Here is a 17,851-nt window from a genome sequence, read left to right as displayed (position 1 = left end):
GAGGCTGAGTCTGCATGGCTAACAGAAAAAAACAACTTTTGACATGTAAGGTAAGCAAATTTGAACCATTTCTTTTTAGATCAGAACCAAAGGCAGTAAGGCAATAAACAAGCCAAGGCTCTGCTCCCTTCCCATCTGTTTATACTCCCTTTCGATCTGAACCTGGTCTCGTATGTCCTCCTGTGTTTTCTCTTCAAGCCTGTAAGACAAGTCTCCAAAAGATTCTCCACCCTTCAGACAATTTTTCTAGAGGCCATCAGTTCAGCTAAGAGAATGGAAGATTTTCAGGCCCTTCCCTTCAAAGATCTTTACTGAATCTTTAATCAAAATGCAATGATAACCAAATTGGCCGCTCACTAATTCCTTTCCCATGATCCTTTCCCTGACAGATTGGCTGAAGAGAGTCCTTCTTTTTCTCTGCTCCTCTCTAAATAATGAGAATTACTGCATACCTTTAATGTAAAGAAGAAACTGGGGGTCATGCTTAAAAAAGCCCTAGAAGCAGTCATCTGACATTTTGTTCATCTTACAGCAGTAGAGGGAGTTGAAGGACTTAATTGCCAGATACACCTATGAGTCATTCTCTCACCTCTGTGGTCTAAAGCAGGTATCACCTTCCAACCATCAGAGCCCACTTTAACAGGGTTTTAGCCATCTTACAGGCAGAAAGAGAGATGCCTTCCTTCTAGAACTCTGCAGGGCTGTAACCTAGGCATTCCTACATCATTTCTCTTGCCACTGCTACTTTGGCATGCCTGCAAGGAAGCCCTTTATAATGTGGTCTGTTGATTGTTGTTACAGTAATGCCTATAGTGATATTGCCATTAAAGTTCCCACTGTCTGCACTGATCCATAGGATATAAGAGAAAACAGATAGTTCTCTTGCTCTAATTTTAGCTTCTCTTACTTTTTAATGGGTCAGCCCAGATTGCTGAACTGTGGAGTGGAAACTTTGACTTCCCTTTGCCTAAAAGTGGGGTTTTACAAGTTATAAAGGTTTTATAAGACTGAAGCAGTAGTGAGCATGTGTCCTTTTAGATATTCATATTTTTTACTAACTTGTAATGGTAACCGCACTTAGCGAGAGAGGCTCTTCCTTTCACCTATGTTTCCCTGTTCATGTTTTCTCTATATTTGACACTGATTTTTAATTAAGGGTGCATAGGTGTGGTTCATTACTCTGAGGTTTCTTGAACTGGTTTGCTCAAACAGAATTAGTCAGAATAAAGGAGCCTAGCGTTACAGAATTATTTTGATTCCTCTTGTCATTTGGTAGTAGAAAGATAGAATACCACTTGTCTGTAATGACCCACTAAAGACTAAAAGAAACTATATTAACAGGTAAGCAAATCACCTTGTCTCAATTATGACTGTCTAGTTATTAGTTTTAGAGATATTTCTTTTTAGCAGCTTACAGAAACGGAAAGCTGGCGTATCCTAAAATGTTGTACAAAGACCCCCCCACACACACACACACACGCAGAAAATTAAAGCCTTAACACTTTAAATATACATACACACACAGATTTGATTGTCTATGCTATAATATCCTTTAAATGTGGCTCAGTAAGGAGAAGGTTTTTTCCTTATTGTTTCCCCTTTTATATCAATAAGGTTGATCTTTCAACACATTGTGGATTTATGGGTGGTCTGCAACGTAATGGCAGCACAGGACAAACAGCACCGTATTATGCTACCTCTACTGTGGAAGTCATTTTTCATGTGTCCACAAGAATGCCGTCAGATTCTGATGATTCACTGACCAAAAAGGTAACTCATTTACATCATTTACTATGATAGAAATTTCTAAGATATTATTAGTACATTATTTTGAAATATAGGAGTTAATCTTCATATGCTCAAATCAAAATTTGAATGGAACATAAATTGTACTATGTATGCAAGCCCCTCTTTATTCTGCAGCACATGGGAGTTAAATTCTGCAGCTAGATTCCCCGAATGCAGTGCCTTGTGAACATTGGATTCTGCATTTCCATGGCAGCATCAAATACCATTATTAGTAATAATAATAGCAATCATTTTATTTCATTTGCCTCACTGTCAAAACCTTCAGAGTTCAGTACAATAGAATAAAAACACATGCAATATAATGTGATAAAATATCATTCTCTTAAAGTACAAACATGGATGAATAAATGAGCAATCGAGTCTAATAAAGGAAAAGAAAGGGAGTGAAAGAAAAGTGATGAGTTATAGTAGCAAAAATCACCAACCGACTTCAATTTAAAACCATAATTTGATCATTCACAATCCTGACAAGTAGTCTCAGCTTCAAAGGATAGCTAGAACCCAGACGGAAACCAGCTCAGAATTTTGTTGATATCCAGCTACTTATTTGTTTAAGATTGAGCAGTAACTGGTGGGCACTCCAGAAGATCAGAGATATTTTGGACGGTTGGCAAACTTCCGCATGGTTTAAGGATAGTCGGCACCCTACCCTCGTAAAGTGAATTGTTAAGATCTATCAGTAATGGAACCATAGCTACCTCATTTGCTTTAAAATACAGTTGTGCCCTGAGAAATAACTGTAAAATGTCATTGTGAGGTGCCATATTCATTGTCATGTTGATTTCCATATCACATTTGCTTAGTTAACATTAGAAAGATGGAATTTCTGACTACTCGCCCTGCAAACTCACCCTATTTTTTGATAGTCAAGCTGTGTCTTTTCCTTTTCCCATAATATTTGTAATAAAGATCCTGTGGGTGTTCATTCACACCTATGCAATCTCATTGCCTTCAGATCATATCTTCACTGGGGTCTGTGAGATTTGGTTCCAGCAATGATAATACATATGAAATAAGGTTCACAGTGAAACCAGTGAGCTGATGGTTTGAGCCTGAGTATTTGTGATACCCAAACCAGCTCCAAAGACAAGGATGAATATACAACAAGCCCTATGGGAGCTTTCCTCATCCTCATGGTAAAACCCAAGGTGTCCGTTTCTTCGAATCTTACTTGCTGATCCAAAAGAGCTGATATCAGTATAAACGTTGAAATCCCCAAAAACAATAATCCACTGGGACTCCAACAGCAGTACGCAGACCAGTTCAAAGAACTAAGCTATGAAATCCCACGTTTAGAGGTCTATATACCAATAAAACCAGATAGGACTATGTGCTTGAATAAACATGTCCATGTGACTCTCCCGTGCAGATCAATTAGAAGAAAAATGTCCTAGTTGCCCTCACGCGCACCTTTTTTTTCTTTTCTTTTTTTTTTTTTTTTTTTTTTTGGCACATGAGTCAATACCTGACCAGAACAAGTCATGAAAAGATTGGGTTTGTCATGTCACTCGTCCAGGAGTGAGAAAGAGAGAGAGATGCGAGATCTTGGTGAGAGTATCTGCCATATTCACAACAGGACTGATGTTATTTGAGAGTATCAGATGTTCACGTAGGAGGAATCCATGTTTCCATCTTAAATCAGTGGAGAAGAATGTCAAGACCAAGAGGAGTTTTCTACTCCTTCCCTTCCCTGTCATAACTTCCTAACAGGAGTTGAGAAAGAGAATTATATATTGTTGCATTAAAACCTCATGTTTTTGAGTAGTTTTCATTCATTTGCTGCTGCTACAGAAATATCCAATGCTATTTAAAAAAAAAACTTGTATTACTGAGAGGTGAGAATCCTAGTGTGCTGCCACTCAAGGATGGGAGAAGGGTAACATTCTCTTCCTCTCTTTCCCTCTGCTTCCACCGGGCAGATTCTCAATAACACTTTATCCTGCGTGAAACCTGGTGGCTCCTAGGCCAGTAGCTCTATTTTCATATCTCCGTTCTTTGCTCTATTCTTTCTGCCTGTCTCCAGGCAGAAGAATCAGAGTGCTGATCATCTTACTTAGGTTGCAAACCCAAGAGTATAACAGAAAGTCTTACCTCTGCTAGCCAAGGAAGCATCCTGTAAATTCTGCAGTTGTACAGCGGGCTATATATTCTATGGGTTGTGGAATTATAGTCTGATGCAGTAACTCCACCTAAATATTTTGTTATGGTGTTTTGTTTTGTTTTGTTTTTTAGGCACAAGGGGATGCATCCACTTCTGGTTTAAAATTCACTAAAATTAGTGCACATCCATCAGGGATGAATTTGGCCCAGTAATTCTGTAGACAACAACAATACAAATATTTTTTCCTTTACATATTTGAAAATCAGGTTTTCATATTAAAAATGTTGTTGCTCTTTTTAAAATAAATACTACAACTCCAAATAATATTAAAAGACTTGGCCCTGAACAAAAACTTTCCTACTGACATAATCAAAATTCAACTGGTACCTTTTCCAGCTGTAAGATTTAGCATCATTAGTGTTAAAACTTTTATCAGATATCTCACAGCTAGAATAAAAATCAATCTCAGTAACAGCATCCTACAGTTCCTTGTCTTAGTCTAACTAAATTATACCTAACAGTTTAAAAATGAGCTGCAAAATTTCAAAGTGATTTATTCCATCTTCTCCTTTGTCATAGTAGAACATTTTCAATTCAGAAATCTGGTTGCAACCCTATACTGAACTCTTGCTCCTTCGCTTCAGAAATTTGTTAGCTATAGCTAGATTAGATTTTTAGCAGCTAATCTAACAGCTGTAGGGGTTTGCAAAGTGGGGACAGAGCTGTGCTATTGGATTTGTCCAATTCATTTGACTCCAGGACTATAATTGCACTTATGTCTTACAAGGCTTTTATAGCCTAAGGCTGGCCAGCAGCAGAAAAACAAATTGGCAGTGATACAGTAAGAGTGAAAGGGAATGAAAGGCACACATTATCAGTCTCCAGGCAGCGCTGTTCTGGCAGGAAGTTTCTTGGTTAATTTACAAATAAAACTTAGATTTTAGGATGGGCTCACTGTCAGACAAACAATGGGGATGTCAGGCCTGACTGTTACTTAGTAAAAGTAGCAGCCATGCCTACCCAAAAGCAGGAATTCTTCAATCAAACAGACGACTCCTTTCTGGAGCCAGCTGGCTAAGTAATGCAATTAGTAGGAAAAGGAGGTCAGACTATTAGGTGTGTACCATGACCAGTGTCAGCAGTGGCGTGTTGCCTGGCAGGCAGCATGCAGACTAGCTAAAGCAGAGTGCCTTTAAAACTATTTACTCAAGTGAGTGAGTGGAAGTGGCGCACGACTAGCCTCAGAACATGGAGTTGTTTTTGTAAGGCTTGAAAAATGAGCATTTGTGCTGTAACTGACAAGTACATTCTGAAGCACATATTCTAGCTGAGGGAGTGCAGCTGAGACATGATTAATGATGGCATAATTCAAATTAGAGGCTATAAATTGACCGAAGTTATATGTATATTCATGGTTTGATCTAATTGAGACATTAAGGAAACTACTGTACTTGAACAAATGTGTGGTTAAAAATGTGTGTAAATCTTATTCACATTATTAAAGTTGTCTTTATGTGCAGTTTATAAATTAATACTAATCTATTAAGTTTTGAGAAGGAAAATGCAAACAACTGCAAGAGCTTCCTTCCTTGAGTATTTGCTAATGTACATCTCCAGTATCTTTCAGAGCAGGGCTCAATTTAAAACGACAATCTACTTATTTGTCTTATTTTCCAGTTTCATCCTTTTCGCGGTCGGTTGGTTGGTTTTTTCAAACTATGTATATTGGAGGAGAGAGAACTCATCACTTTTGCTCTGGATTATTCATTTATTTGCTTATTTGACTATAGCCAAAACTGTTCCTTTTTTGTTTAGTTTGTGCTCAGAAGCTTTAGATATATATCACACAAAATCCAAAACATTTTTTTTCAGTGATCCAAGTAAGAAGTCTACAGTTAGTGTATTATGGTTTTACTGTTCTGTGTCACTGGCAATATAATGATGTTTTAGCAAAACACAAAAGCTGATAAGTACAGTATTATAACAATATAATCAATATTGTCAGAATTAACTGAAAATTCAGTGAAATCTTTTCCTCCATTGGTTTACAAGACTAAGTCCTCTCCTGGTTCCCCTCCTAACTCTCTAAGCTCTCCTTCAGCATGTCCTTCCTCATCTGCCCTCTAATTTTCTGTGGGGCTTCCACAGGCTTCTGTCCTAGGTCCCCTTCTCTTCTGCCTATACATTTCATCTCTGGGTAATCTCATCTGCGAACGCAAATTTAACAACCATGCCAGCAACTCACAGATTTATGTCTCTACGCCATGTTGTCTTCTGTCCAAAGTAAAGCCTCAGTCTGCCTCTCTGACATCTTGTGAATGTCTAGCTAAACATGGCTAAAACAGAGCTCCTAATCTTCCCCCTCCGACATCTTCCCTACTATCTCCTTTCTCTATTGCTGTGGACAATGCCACCATCATGCCTGTCAGACAGGCCATAACCTGAGTGTCACCTTCAACTCCAGTATCTCTGGGTCCTCATAGCCAGGCTATATCTAAATCTCTAAGATATGGCCTTTGTACATCCACTAAAGCTCTCACCCAAGCTCTCATCATCTTGCGCCTTGATTAATGCAACATTCTTTTTTCTGGCCTTGAGAAATGCGATCTTTTGGCATTCATATCCATTCAGAATGCTGCTGCTAAATTTTTTCCTAGCCCATCACTTTGACAATGTCACCTCTCTCTTTGAATCCCACCATAGAATCATAGAATATCAGGGTTAGAAGGGACCTCAGGAGGTCATCTAGTCCAACCCCTGCTCAAAGCAGGACCAATCCCCAATTAAATCATCCCAGCCAGGGCTTTGTCAAGCCTGACCTTAAAAACTTCTAAGGAAGGAGATTCCACCACCTCCCTAGGTAACGCATTACAGTGTTTCACCACCCTCCTAGTGAAAAAGTTTTTCCTAATATCCAACCTAAACCTCCCCCACTGCAACTTGAGACCATTACTCCTTGTCCTGTCATCTTCTACCACTGAGAATAGTCTAGAACCATCCTCTTTGGAACCACCTCTCAGGTAGTTGAAAGCAGCTATCAAATCCCCCCTCATTCTTCTCTTCTGCAGACTAAACAATCCCAGTTCCCTCAGCCTCTCCTCATAGGTCATGTGTTCCAGACCCCTAATCATTTTTGTTGCCCTTCGCTGGACTCTTTCCAATTTATCCACATCCTTCTTGTAGTGTGGGGCCCAAAACTGGACACAGTACTCCAGATGAGGCCTCACCAATGTCGAATAGAGGGGAACGATCACGTCCCTCGATCTGCTCGCTATGCCCCTACTTATACATCCCAAAATGCCATTGGCCTTCTTGGCAACAAGGGCACACTGCTGACTCATATCCAGCTTCTCGTCCACTGTAACCCCTAGGTCCTTTTCCGCAGAACTGCTGCCTAGCCATTCGGTCCCTAGTCTGTAGCTGTGCATTGGGTTCTTCCGTCCTAAGTGCAGGACCCTGCACTTATCCTTATTGAACCTCATCAGGTTTCTTTTGGCCCAATCCTCCAATTTGTCTAGGTCCCTCTGTATCCTATCTCTGCCCTCCAACGTATCTACCACTCCTCCCAGTTTAGTATCATCCGCAAATTTGCTAAGAGTGCAATCCACACCATCCTCCAGATCATTTATGAAGATATTGAACAAAACCGGCCCCAGGACCGACGCTTGGGGCACTCCACTTGACACCGGCTGCCAACTAGACATGGAGCCATTGATCACTACCCGTTGAGCCCGACAATCTAGCCAACTTTCTACCCACCTTATAGTACATTCATCCAGCCCATACTTCTTTAACTTGCTGACAAGAATACTGTGGGAGACCGTGTCAAAAGCTTTGCTAAAGTCAAGAAACAATACATCCACTGCTTTCCCTTCATCCACAGAATCAGTAATCTCATCACAGAAGGCGATTAGATTAGTCAGGCATGACCTTCCCTTGGTGAATCCATGCTGACTGTTCCTGATCTCTTTACTCTCGTGTAAGTGCTTCAGGATTGATTCCTTGAGGACCTGCTCCATGATTTTTCCGGGGACTGAGGTGAGGCTGACCGGCCTGTAGTTCCCAGGATCCTCCTTCTTCCCTTTTTTAAAGATTGGCACTACATTAGCCTTTTTCCAGTCATCTGGGACTTCCCCCGTTCGCCACGAGTTTTCAAAGATAATGGCCAATGGCTCTGCAATCACATCCGCCAATTCCTTTAGCACTCTCGGATGCAACTCGTCCGGCCCCATGGACTTGTGCACGTCCAGCTTTTCTAAATAGTCCCTAACCACCTCTTTCTCCACAGAGGGCTGGCCATCTACTCCCCATGTTGCGATGCCCAGCGCAGCAGTCTGGGAGCTGTCTCCCCCTTCTCTGTTGAATCAAACATAAACTGCTTGTGTTCGCTTTCAAGGCCCTTCATAGTAAATCCCCACCCTACTTATCTCTCATTCACTACTGAGCTGTCGATGTTTGCCTCTGTATGACCCATGATGCCAGCCTCTACTGCCCACTTGTTAAATTTTCAAACAGGCACCTTGTGCTATTGCCCTTGTTGCCCCATGTGTTTGGAAGGCATTTGGCATAAACATCCACAAAGCTACCTTATTACCCACCTTCAGATCCCCCATCAAAATTCTCCTTTGCAATGATATTGACAAAAAACCTGACAATGGTTAAGCTGTTGGTGTGGAGAAACCACTGCCTGTCATGCTGACCAATATTGTCTCGTTGTTTCCTTGTACTCCCGTCTGTCTGTATCGATCGGTTGGTTTTCGTCTTGTACGCTGGACTGTAAGTCTCTGGGGGTAGGGACTGTCTTTTTGTTCTGTGTTTGTACAGTGCCTAACACAATGTGGTCTATGGCTAGGGCTCCTAGGCACTATTGTAGTACAAATAATAATAATACTGATCAAGGAGATATGTCCTTTTAGAAATATTATGATAAAATGGTCTTTTATGCTTTAAAGGCAATTATCATTCTAATGTAAAGCAAATGTATGTTTCTGGCACATTACTTTGGGCTGTGATTGTGTTATATCTCATAGATGAAGCAGAATGTAGCCTTGCGAGTACTTGGATGGGTAACGTCTCAGAGAACCCTAGGAGCTATAGGAAGTAAGGGTCATGATTCAGTAGGTGTCTGTCTGTCTTCTAAGTGAGTATTAAACTGATGCCAAAAGTGTTGTACTAAGGAGCACTGTGCTGCTGAAGGGAGATATCTTTGAGAAAAGATAAAACCAAGGCGCCAATCATGTGTGATGATTAAGTTTGTCATTGCGGTTTTTGCAAGAGGTAGGGGCGTAAGCCATTGTTTCCTGGCTAAATGGCAATTAGCGAAATTACATTATTTTGGCTTAAATTTCCTCCTATTTTGGATGTTTTCTTGTATCTAAGTCCTACTACAAAATATGGCGTTGCTGATTCAGAATGGCTACTACGTTAACGCTCTAGAAGTGGCTGTATTTCAGACATAGGTGGAGCAATCACTGTAATGTTTGTAAAGTATTTTGGGATTCTTCAGAATGAAAAGTGCTGATAAATTTAAGAAATCATTGGTTGAAGAATTCATATGATTAAAAAAGATGTTCCTTTTTTAAAAGGATTTAGTCCTATGTTTTGCTCACTGCTTTCTATACATCTGTATATATTAATCCTCATTTACATTGCATAGCACTTCCAAAAATAATCCCATTGAACTGTTTTCAAAAATTCTACTCAGTGAGTACAGGTGGCCTGATTTGAGCCCTTACTGTTGTTCAGCTAGTAAACTAATATATTAACACACCGCATTCCCTTCCACATTCCTTTTACCTATTGTTAGATTAATACAGACTATTTCTGAATAGGTGAAATGTATGTATTAGTGTAGCCCACGTAGTTTCTTTTTTCAGTAGCAAATTTGCTTCACATCTTGTATGTGGTCACTCTTATGATTTTATAGTTGAATCTATTTGCTCACTATGGGTGAAATTGTGGGGGTTTTGCTATTGTCTTCAGTGGAACCAAGATTTCACCGTATATTCTCACAGTACCACCGCTTAATATTGCTAAATATGTATATATATATATATATATATATATATATATATATACACACACACAATATTCACACATTATGGTTATTTTATCTCAATCATCAGATATCATTACAAAATAATGAAATGCTCGTAGCCATGGGCACGATAGTGAGAAAGTTAATTTACGTTAATCTGTATTGGTCCAGGAAAAAAATACTTTGTGTAGTGTTTTTACACATTTCAAACTGAGGAATGAGGGACTGATGATTACTTGTTTTGTAGATAGGATAGAAATGGATTTTTGATTTGTACATGTAAATCAGAGAAATAAATTCAGCAACTTTTCTGTGTCAAGTAAAATCAAATAATGAGCTGTGAACTTGAGGTATTGTATGAACAGGTCTTATTTTGCTTTTCCCAAGTATAAATCCCAGGTATTATTAACCTATAATGTCCTAAGCAAAGGTACTGTTAGCATTCTGATCCTCGCAATGTTGTTTTGCAACTTTGATAGAAATCCTTTACTGTTAAAAATTACCATCCAATTCTAGTAGAGTGAAATTCATCACTATACAGAAGGCCAGAACAAGGCCTATGCTTCACTTTAATCACCAGCTTTATCTATTTTAAGGTTTAAATGGAACTTAAGTATTGCACGGGTCTTGTGCTAGCCCTCTGCATAGGGGTAAATTTCACCTTTAATAATAGATATAATGTCAAGGTAAAGTGTATAGCAGAAACAGTCTATTGTGGATGCTCAATATGTAATTTTCAAATGACTTTACCTTTGTTAAATCACAAACATTTTTTTCTTCACAAAGAAAAGGCACTACTGCTTAATAAGGACTATTTCTATGCTACATTTCAACTTTAAACTTCAGACATATTTTATGTTTTTTTTTTTAAAAGGTACTTTTCTCCCATTCTGTCATAACTCAAAAACTACTTCAGAGATTTTGCTCACATTTTCAAAACACAGTTTGCCTTCTGACAGATATAGCACAGTAAGTGTCAGACCCAAAAGTGCATCTTTCAGGTGTTTGAGAAAATAGGATATGGAAAATCACAATGGAAAGTGTGTTTGCAACCTGAATCATAGTAATTACTATCACTGTGAAAACTATAATATTTTAACTAAATTAAAATGTTCCGCTAATAAACATTTTGATCTAGTAATCCAGATTAGCACAGAAATCTGTATATATACTGTGCATGTACACCTCATGCAAATTGATAATTTGATAATTACTTAGTTAAACCATTAAATAACAATGTGTTTTGAATGAGGCAAGTTATTTAGTTGCTTTTAATTCCAACAAGCAGAGAAAAAGCAATATTTTAACCTTTTCTGTAATGAAATATTTCTACTGTCAAGCATTGTAATTCAATTTGTAAGCCATGACCCCTCATAAACTGTTGTTATCACTCTGATTAATAAAGAGCCAATTTGCTGTTGCAGCTTCGTCACTTGGGAAATGATGAGGTTCACATCGTCTGGTCTGAGCACACCAGGAACTACCGCAGGGGTATTATACCAACAGATTTTGGAGATGTTTTAATTATTATTTATCCAATGAAGAATCACATGTTTTTCGTAGAGATAATGAAGAAACCAGAGGTATGTTTTAAGCTACTTTATTGTGTCCATCATAAACATTGTTCAAATGGCCAGCAATTCTTGTGTAGCTTAAAGGAAACTTTATTCCGAGAATTTAATATGAGCAGAGATTTAAATGGTTAGATATGAAATGAAGAACATATTCATATTACATTAATGCTTAGCATTTGGGGCAACCTTTCAAAATTCTAAAACTGTAGGAGATGAAATATGAAGAAAGATATTTAAAACAATGGCAAAGATCTATTTAAACTAATAAAAGCAAGGGAATTTAGAGTTCAGGCTTTCACTAGGCATTAATTCACCCCATCATGCTTAGCTACTGCTGCACATATGGTATTGTATGTACCCTCAAACAATGTTTGAGACCGCTGCAATAATCTGACTCACTGGGATGATTTAAGGATTGAGTGTGATTCTTCTCACTCGGCATCCTTGTTTTTGTGTGAAATGTCAAACAATTTGTATTTGTAAGACTTACTTTAATTTCTTTTCTGTTTTTGTCAACAATTTAAAATAGTATAACTTTTTAAAACTTCCTTGTAAATGTGGGTTTAAATCTCGGAGCAAAAGCAACCAGTGTCTAAAAAGTTGTGTACATAAAGATGGAATATTTATATTTGAAATGCAGAAATTGTGTGTGTGTGTGTGTGTGTGTGTGTGTGTAAGTAAATTTTGGTTCTAATATATTTGATATGTTACCTTTTTAAGGCAAAATTTATTTTATAAAAGTAATTATAGTCCACAATATCATCTCCTTCATACATAAAGGATGATATTTATCTTGGAGTACAGCCAAGTGCAGAAATGATGCATAAATCCAGTGACACATTTTTCAAGTTGAATATGATGCATCTTTCAGAACTGTGAAAGATACAAGAACTGTACAGTTTAACAATTAGTAATTTGTGAGTATACATTTACAAAAATAAACCTTAGAATTTGCAACTTTTTAAATTATGACCTTTTATTGCTGTTAAACTTTATTTTGGGTATATAAAGAATCTGCAATCCACTTGTCAGGGACTTAAAAGTAGTGAAAATGACATCTTAGAATGCTGAAGTATTATACAATCATATAGCCAACAGTATCTTGTCACGAGTTTCATAAACATTTTTTAGAATTTAGCATTATAAGCTGGTTTGAAAATTGTGTGAATCGATCCAAGAAAAGCTGTCTCTTTTACATATTAGTCAAAAAAAACCCAAAGGCATAAAGAATAATAGCCAACTGGAAATTTAGTGTTATCCCTACATTTAAAGTACAAACCATTACAATGTAATAAAATTAATCCAGACATTTCCAGGGCAAGTGTGGCTGACCTTTTGTTCACCAGCTACTGACCCCAGGGTGAATGAAAGAGGCTTGCAGAGAGAAATGTCTGTTGTTTGGCTTCAGTCCCTGGTATTTAAATTGCATTCCCTAATCAAATGAAAAGGCTGTCCTCTCTATCAGGTTACAGAATCCATGGTAACATTTGGCCTTTTATATACATAATGTTAGCCTTTTTGTTTGCATCTAAGTAGAGACACCTGGAGCAATGTTAACATTAACCGATTTAGCATTAATAGCTTCATTATATAAGAATTTCTGATCAGCTAGCTGTTACTTTTGTTATATTGCTTCAGCTTGTATTGTTTTCATTTTTATCTCCCTGCTTGGCAACCAGGCAATGATTTGCAAATTTTTTTTGTCTTGATTAATTAAGCAATATAATTATCAGGAACTGTGATGCAGTCTTTGCTCAACAAAGCTTCTGAGAGAAAACAATAGTAAGTCTGTTAGTATGAATGCATTCCACGCGTCACAGATGCATGAGGATATTCTAAACAATGAGACGAAAAGCCGCCTGCAAAAGAGGACAAAGAATGCCATGCAGACTCTACACACTACACATACCGCCAGGGACATACTGTGGGTTCCCTGGGACACAGATGCCTCGTTAGATTGCAGCTAGTCGTCAGAGATTAATTCTCAGCCATTTGGTACTATAATTTACCCATTCCCGAGTCTTTTAACTAGTGCTGCTTACTATAGAACTGAGGTAGTTATACTCAAAAGGTTTCTTTAACCTTGCTTTCTTTTAGTGTGTACAACAACAAAAAAACCCCTATTTTTTCTTAGGTTAGTGATTGTAATGAAGCAGGTGTTTGCAATGTGGGGAATATTAATTTTTATGTTTCTTGGATAACTTACTTCAGAATTAGTAGTGGTCAAAGAAGGGGTACATTTCTCTCCACATCTGTAAATTTTATCCAACTATAGTTTATTTCTATTATTATATTTATTTTTCATCCCTCTGACACTTAGGATTCTTTAAGAGGTAATCTTGTTTTGGCTTCTTAAAATAATATCAACTTACATAAAGTACTGAACAGAGAACACTGTAATATATATTCAATTTACTTATTCAACCAAACTCCCTCATTAAGGCAAAAAGATCCACATGGGTGAAAGCTTATGTCTGCATGGAGTCCCATTGATTTTAATGGGCCTCAGCATGGGCATTGCGAGTGCACAGGAATTGATAATTCTAGTCTTTTTCTTCATATGGATTTATGGCCCAGTCGTGTATTCCTTGTGCAGCTAACACTCCCATAGAATCAGAGTCCACAATTGGGGATTTATACACCCGTCCTGAAATGTACAGAACACCCTCAACATCCACTGAATTCAGATGGAATTAAGCATTCTCAACAATTCAGAGGATTGGACCCTTAAACTGAAAGCACTTTATGTTATGGATTTAACACATTTTGAGAAGTGCTATAAGTATACCTGGCAATCGATACATACATATTTTTATTAATAATAAAATACTATTAACTCCATATTTTACTGTGTGACCCAGTCTTCCTCACCAAGAAACTCCTCACTTTTGATGAGGTAGAGCGGTAACACGGGCTCACAGCTCTGGATGCCCCAGCACCAGTTACACATTGGCATTCTGAATATTTGTCTTTCATAGCATGCATTCATTAACTGTCGTGCAAAGTCAATTCTGTACCTCCTTGTGTTCACATTCTCTGAGTCCATACTGCATTGAAAAAGAGATGTGTGCATAAAGGGTGTTTGTGTATACATGTTGACAGCACCTGTCATCTTTTGTTTATTGTATAAAACCCAGGAATTAAATAATTTTCATACAAACCTTTGCCTGGAACTTCCCTTGACCTCGTCCAAAATTTGTCTACCCCCTTCTTTCTTCTTCAAGGTCCTCCTGAAAATATGCCTCTTTAAAGAGGCCAGTAAACAATAGGCCACCCCTCCACCTGATGTACTGAAAGATATTCAGATAAAAAGTAATCCATACAAAACTATGGAACTGACAAGACAACTTTTTGTTGCTCCCTTCCTACCACATCCTTGTTTGCATATCATATGTTCTTTGAGTGCTTGCTCATGTCGATTCCATTCTAGGTGTGTGTGCTCCCACGTGCACAGTTGTCGGAGACTTTTGCCTTAGCGGTATCCGTATGGCTGGCTGTGGCGCCCCCTTTAGTGCTACGCTCATGCGTCGGTATGTCAGGCGCCGCCAGCCCGACACCCTCTCAGTTCCTTCTTACCACCTGTGGTGGTTGGTCAGAGCACCTCTTTCCCTTGCTTAGCAAGTGATCCGTTTTCTTTTTTTGTTCCGACTCTTTGAACCTCATGTTCCAGCTTTAAATAGTTTGTTTTTTATAGTAGATTAGTTAGTAAGTAGCTGTTAAGTACTATAGCTAGTCAGTTAGGGTCCCGGCGGAGACTTTGCCCCAGGCAGGGCATGCCTCAGTCTCCGGGTTTTAAGCCCTGCTCTGACTGCAACAGGCCTATGCCTGTTAGTGACCCGCATGTCAGCTGTCTGAAGTACCTGGTGGAATCCCATATTAAAGAAAAGTGTCACATCTGTAAGAACTTTCGTCCCAGGACACAGAAAGAGTATGACATTCGCTTGAGGGCCTCCTCATGGAGGCCGCTCTTCGCCCAGCCTTGGAATGCCCAGCACTTCAGCCTCGATGCGTAGCGCACCCCTGGCACTGGGCTCTTCCCAGCTCCGATTCCCTTCGCCGTTACCCAAGAGGAAGACCAAGAAGAGGGACCCAGTACCGAGCAAGTCAGACCAAGAGGCACTGGGCAAAGGACGCTGCTTAGTCTGCCTGCCCACGCGAGAGCTGCAAGCCACCACCGACTCCGGGGAGCGATAGGGGACCCAGACTGATGGCCCAGTGAACGTCTTCTCAGGTCCCAGCGCCAAGAGAGCAAAGAACTCTCCCACTGTGTGCGGCGATAGACCCGGCGAAGGCTCCCTACAAGGGCAAGCCAGCCGTGAAGGCCTCCCAGAAGGCGAGTGAGCGCCACCGGTCTCTGGAGCCAAGGCAGAGCCCTTTGTCATTGTGCCCTTGGTCTCTGCATCAGCCCAGGTCACCAGTTTGCCGCTACTGATCACCGGCACCACGCTCCGGGTCTCCACCTTCATGCCAGGCTTTGGCCCGAGGGAGGCACTGGTTACCTTACAGTTGGCACTGGTCAACTTCGCGCCAACACTAATTGTCACCGAGGTCTTGGAGATGCTCCCCAACATGGCGCCACTCCCATTACTCCTGCTACCAGTCTGACTATTCGAGACACCGGTCACACAGGCCCTGCCCTGGTCACCAGAGGAGGATTTCTCTGGCATGGAGAGGGAGTTTTATGGTGGGCCAGTGCATTTCCAGTTCACGGTGCTCCCCGTTGGCTGTTGCGACTGGGCTCCAGAGGTTTCATCCACCGCAGTGATGCTGACCTGGCAGCAGGGCTACTGGCCAGCGCAGTGGCCTTACTGGAATAGCTGAGGCATTCCGGTTATGCCGATGCTCCCATCTCACCAGTCCTCAGTCGCCACATCGGACAAACGCCAATCAGCACTGACAGCACCAGTGGCACCATCATGGTGCAGGAAGTGCCAGCAGGAGCTGAGGTGGAAGGACAGATGCCCACCACGAGACCCTCTTCCCAGTGGGAGATGATGCCCTGGGCCCTCCCCTGGTGGTTCAGTCGTCGTCGTCCTCTCCAGAGGAGGCGGTGGCAGGGCCCTCCTGTGCTAGCCCACCGGGCGATTTTAAGGAGCACCAAGCCCTGCTCCGACGGGCGGCCACCAACTTAGGTCTCCAGGCAGAAGAGATGTCAGAGCAATCAGATACTTTGCTCAGCGTGCTCTCCACGTCCACCCCTGCATGTGTCATGCTCCCAGTGCACGAAGGGGTCTTGAACATTGCCAAAGCCGTCCTCCATCCCACCCACTTCCACGAGGGGTCAGAAAAAGTATTTTGTCCCTGACAAGGGGTTCGAATACTTAAGTTCCCACCCACCCCGGGGTTGTTGGTCGTGTTGGCGGCCAACAGAAAGGACAAGCAGGGGAATGCTAGTTCCACCCCCAAAAATAAGGAGGCCAAGAGACTGGACCTTTTTGGAAGAAAAATTTATTCCACAGCCAGTCTACAATTCTGGGTCGCAAATGACCAGGCACTTTTGGGACGTTATAATTTTAACCTGTGGGACTCTCTCCACAAGTTTAAGGACTCCATGCCTCAGGAGGCGGCCCAAGAGTTCAGGGCCCTTGTGGAAGAATGTACCGCAGCGGCTCTGTGCTCCCTCTAGATGGCCTGGGATGCGGCCGATTCGGCAGCCAGGGTGGTCACCTCAGCGGTTCTCATGAGGCGCAGATCCTGGCTTCAGACCACCGGCCTATCCCAGGAGATGAAGTCCTTCATTCAAGATCTCCCTTTTGAAAGAGTTAAGCTGTTTTCAGATCAGATGGGTGCAAGGCTGCACGGTCTGAAGGACACTCAGGCCACCCTCCGCTCCCTGGGGATGCATACACCTCAGTCTGCAAGGAAGCCATTCCAGCCACCCCTGCCGCCAAGGCCTTGGCAGCCTCGGCAGGGATCTACGAGGGGAAGGGACACTGGGTTCAGTTGCCACAGCCCTTCCTCCTCCTGTTCACCTGTGCAACCTGGCCTGGTGAAATACCATGGGGGCCAGAAGCAGGTGTTTTGAAGGTGCGCTTGAGAGCAACACCTCAGTCACCTCCCCAGATCTTCCTCACCCTTTCCTCAACCGTCTCCATCCCTGCCGTTTGGCCTGGTCGCTGGGCTACAGTTTTCGGCAACCCCCTTTCCCAGTCCCTCTTCAGGGACCCTTCTCACAAGCAATTCCTTGTTCAGGAGGTGAACCACCTCCTACAACTATGCGGGAGGAGGCCCCTCAGGAAATGAAGGGGAAGGGTTTCTACTCCCTTTATTTCCTGATCTCAAAAGCAAAAGGGGGGTCTATGACCAATTCTGGATCTGCGACAACTCAAC

General features: G+C 41.0%; 1 protein-coding gene across 4 annotated transcripts in view; it reads left to right on the top strand.

The window, feature by feature from the left end:
* The window catches only part of RALGAPA2 (Ral GTPase activating protein catalytic subunit alpha 2), a 297,122-nt gene that overhangs the window by 176,404 nt on the left and 102,867 nt on the right, over positions 1-17,851 (top strand). For all 4 annotated transcript variants that reach the window (XM_074949738.1, XM_074949737.1, XM_074949736.1 and 1 more), the window contains 2 exons: positions 1,615-1,770; positions 11,372-11,530. In XM_074949738.1, the coding sequence (XP_074805839.1) occupies positions 1,615-1,770; positions 11,372-11,530 (315 nt within the window). The remainder of the gene's footprint in view (positions 1-1,614; positions 1,771-11,371; positions 11,531-17,851) is intronic.

The sequence above is a fragment of the Natator depressus genome, chromosome 3 (assembly GCF_965152275.1).
Source record: "Natator depressus isolate rNatDep1 chromosome 3, rNatDep2.hap1, whole genome shotgun sequence".
Taxonomy (NCBI): Eukaryota; Metazoa; Chordata; order Testudines; family Cheloniidae; genus Natator; species Natator depressus.
This window is presented reverse-complemented; position numbering and strand designations above follow the sequence as displayed.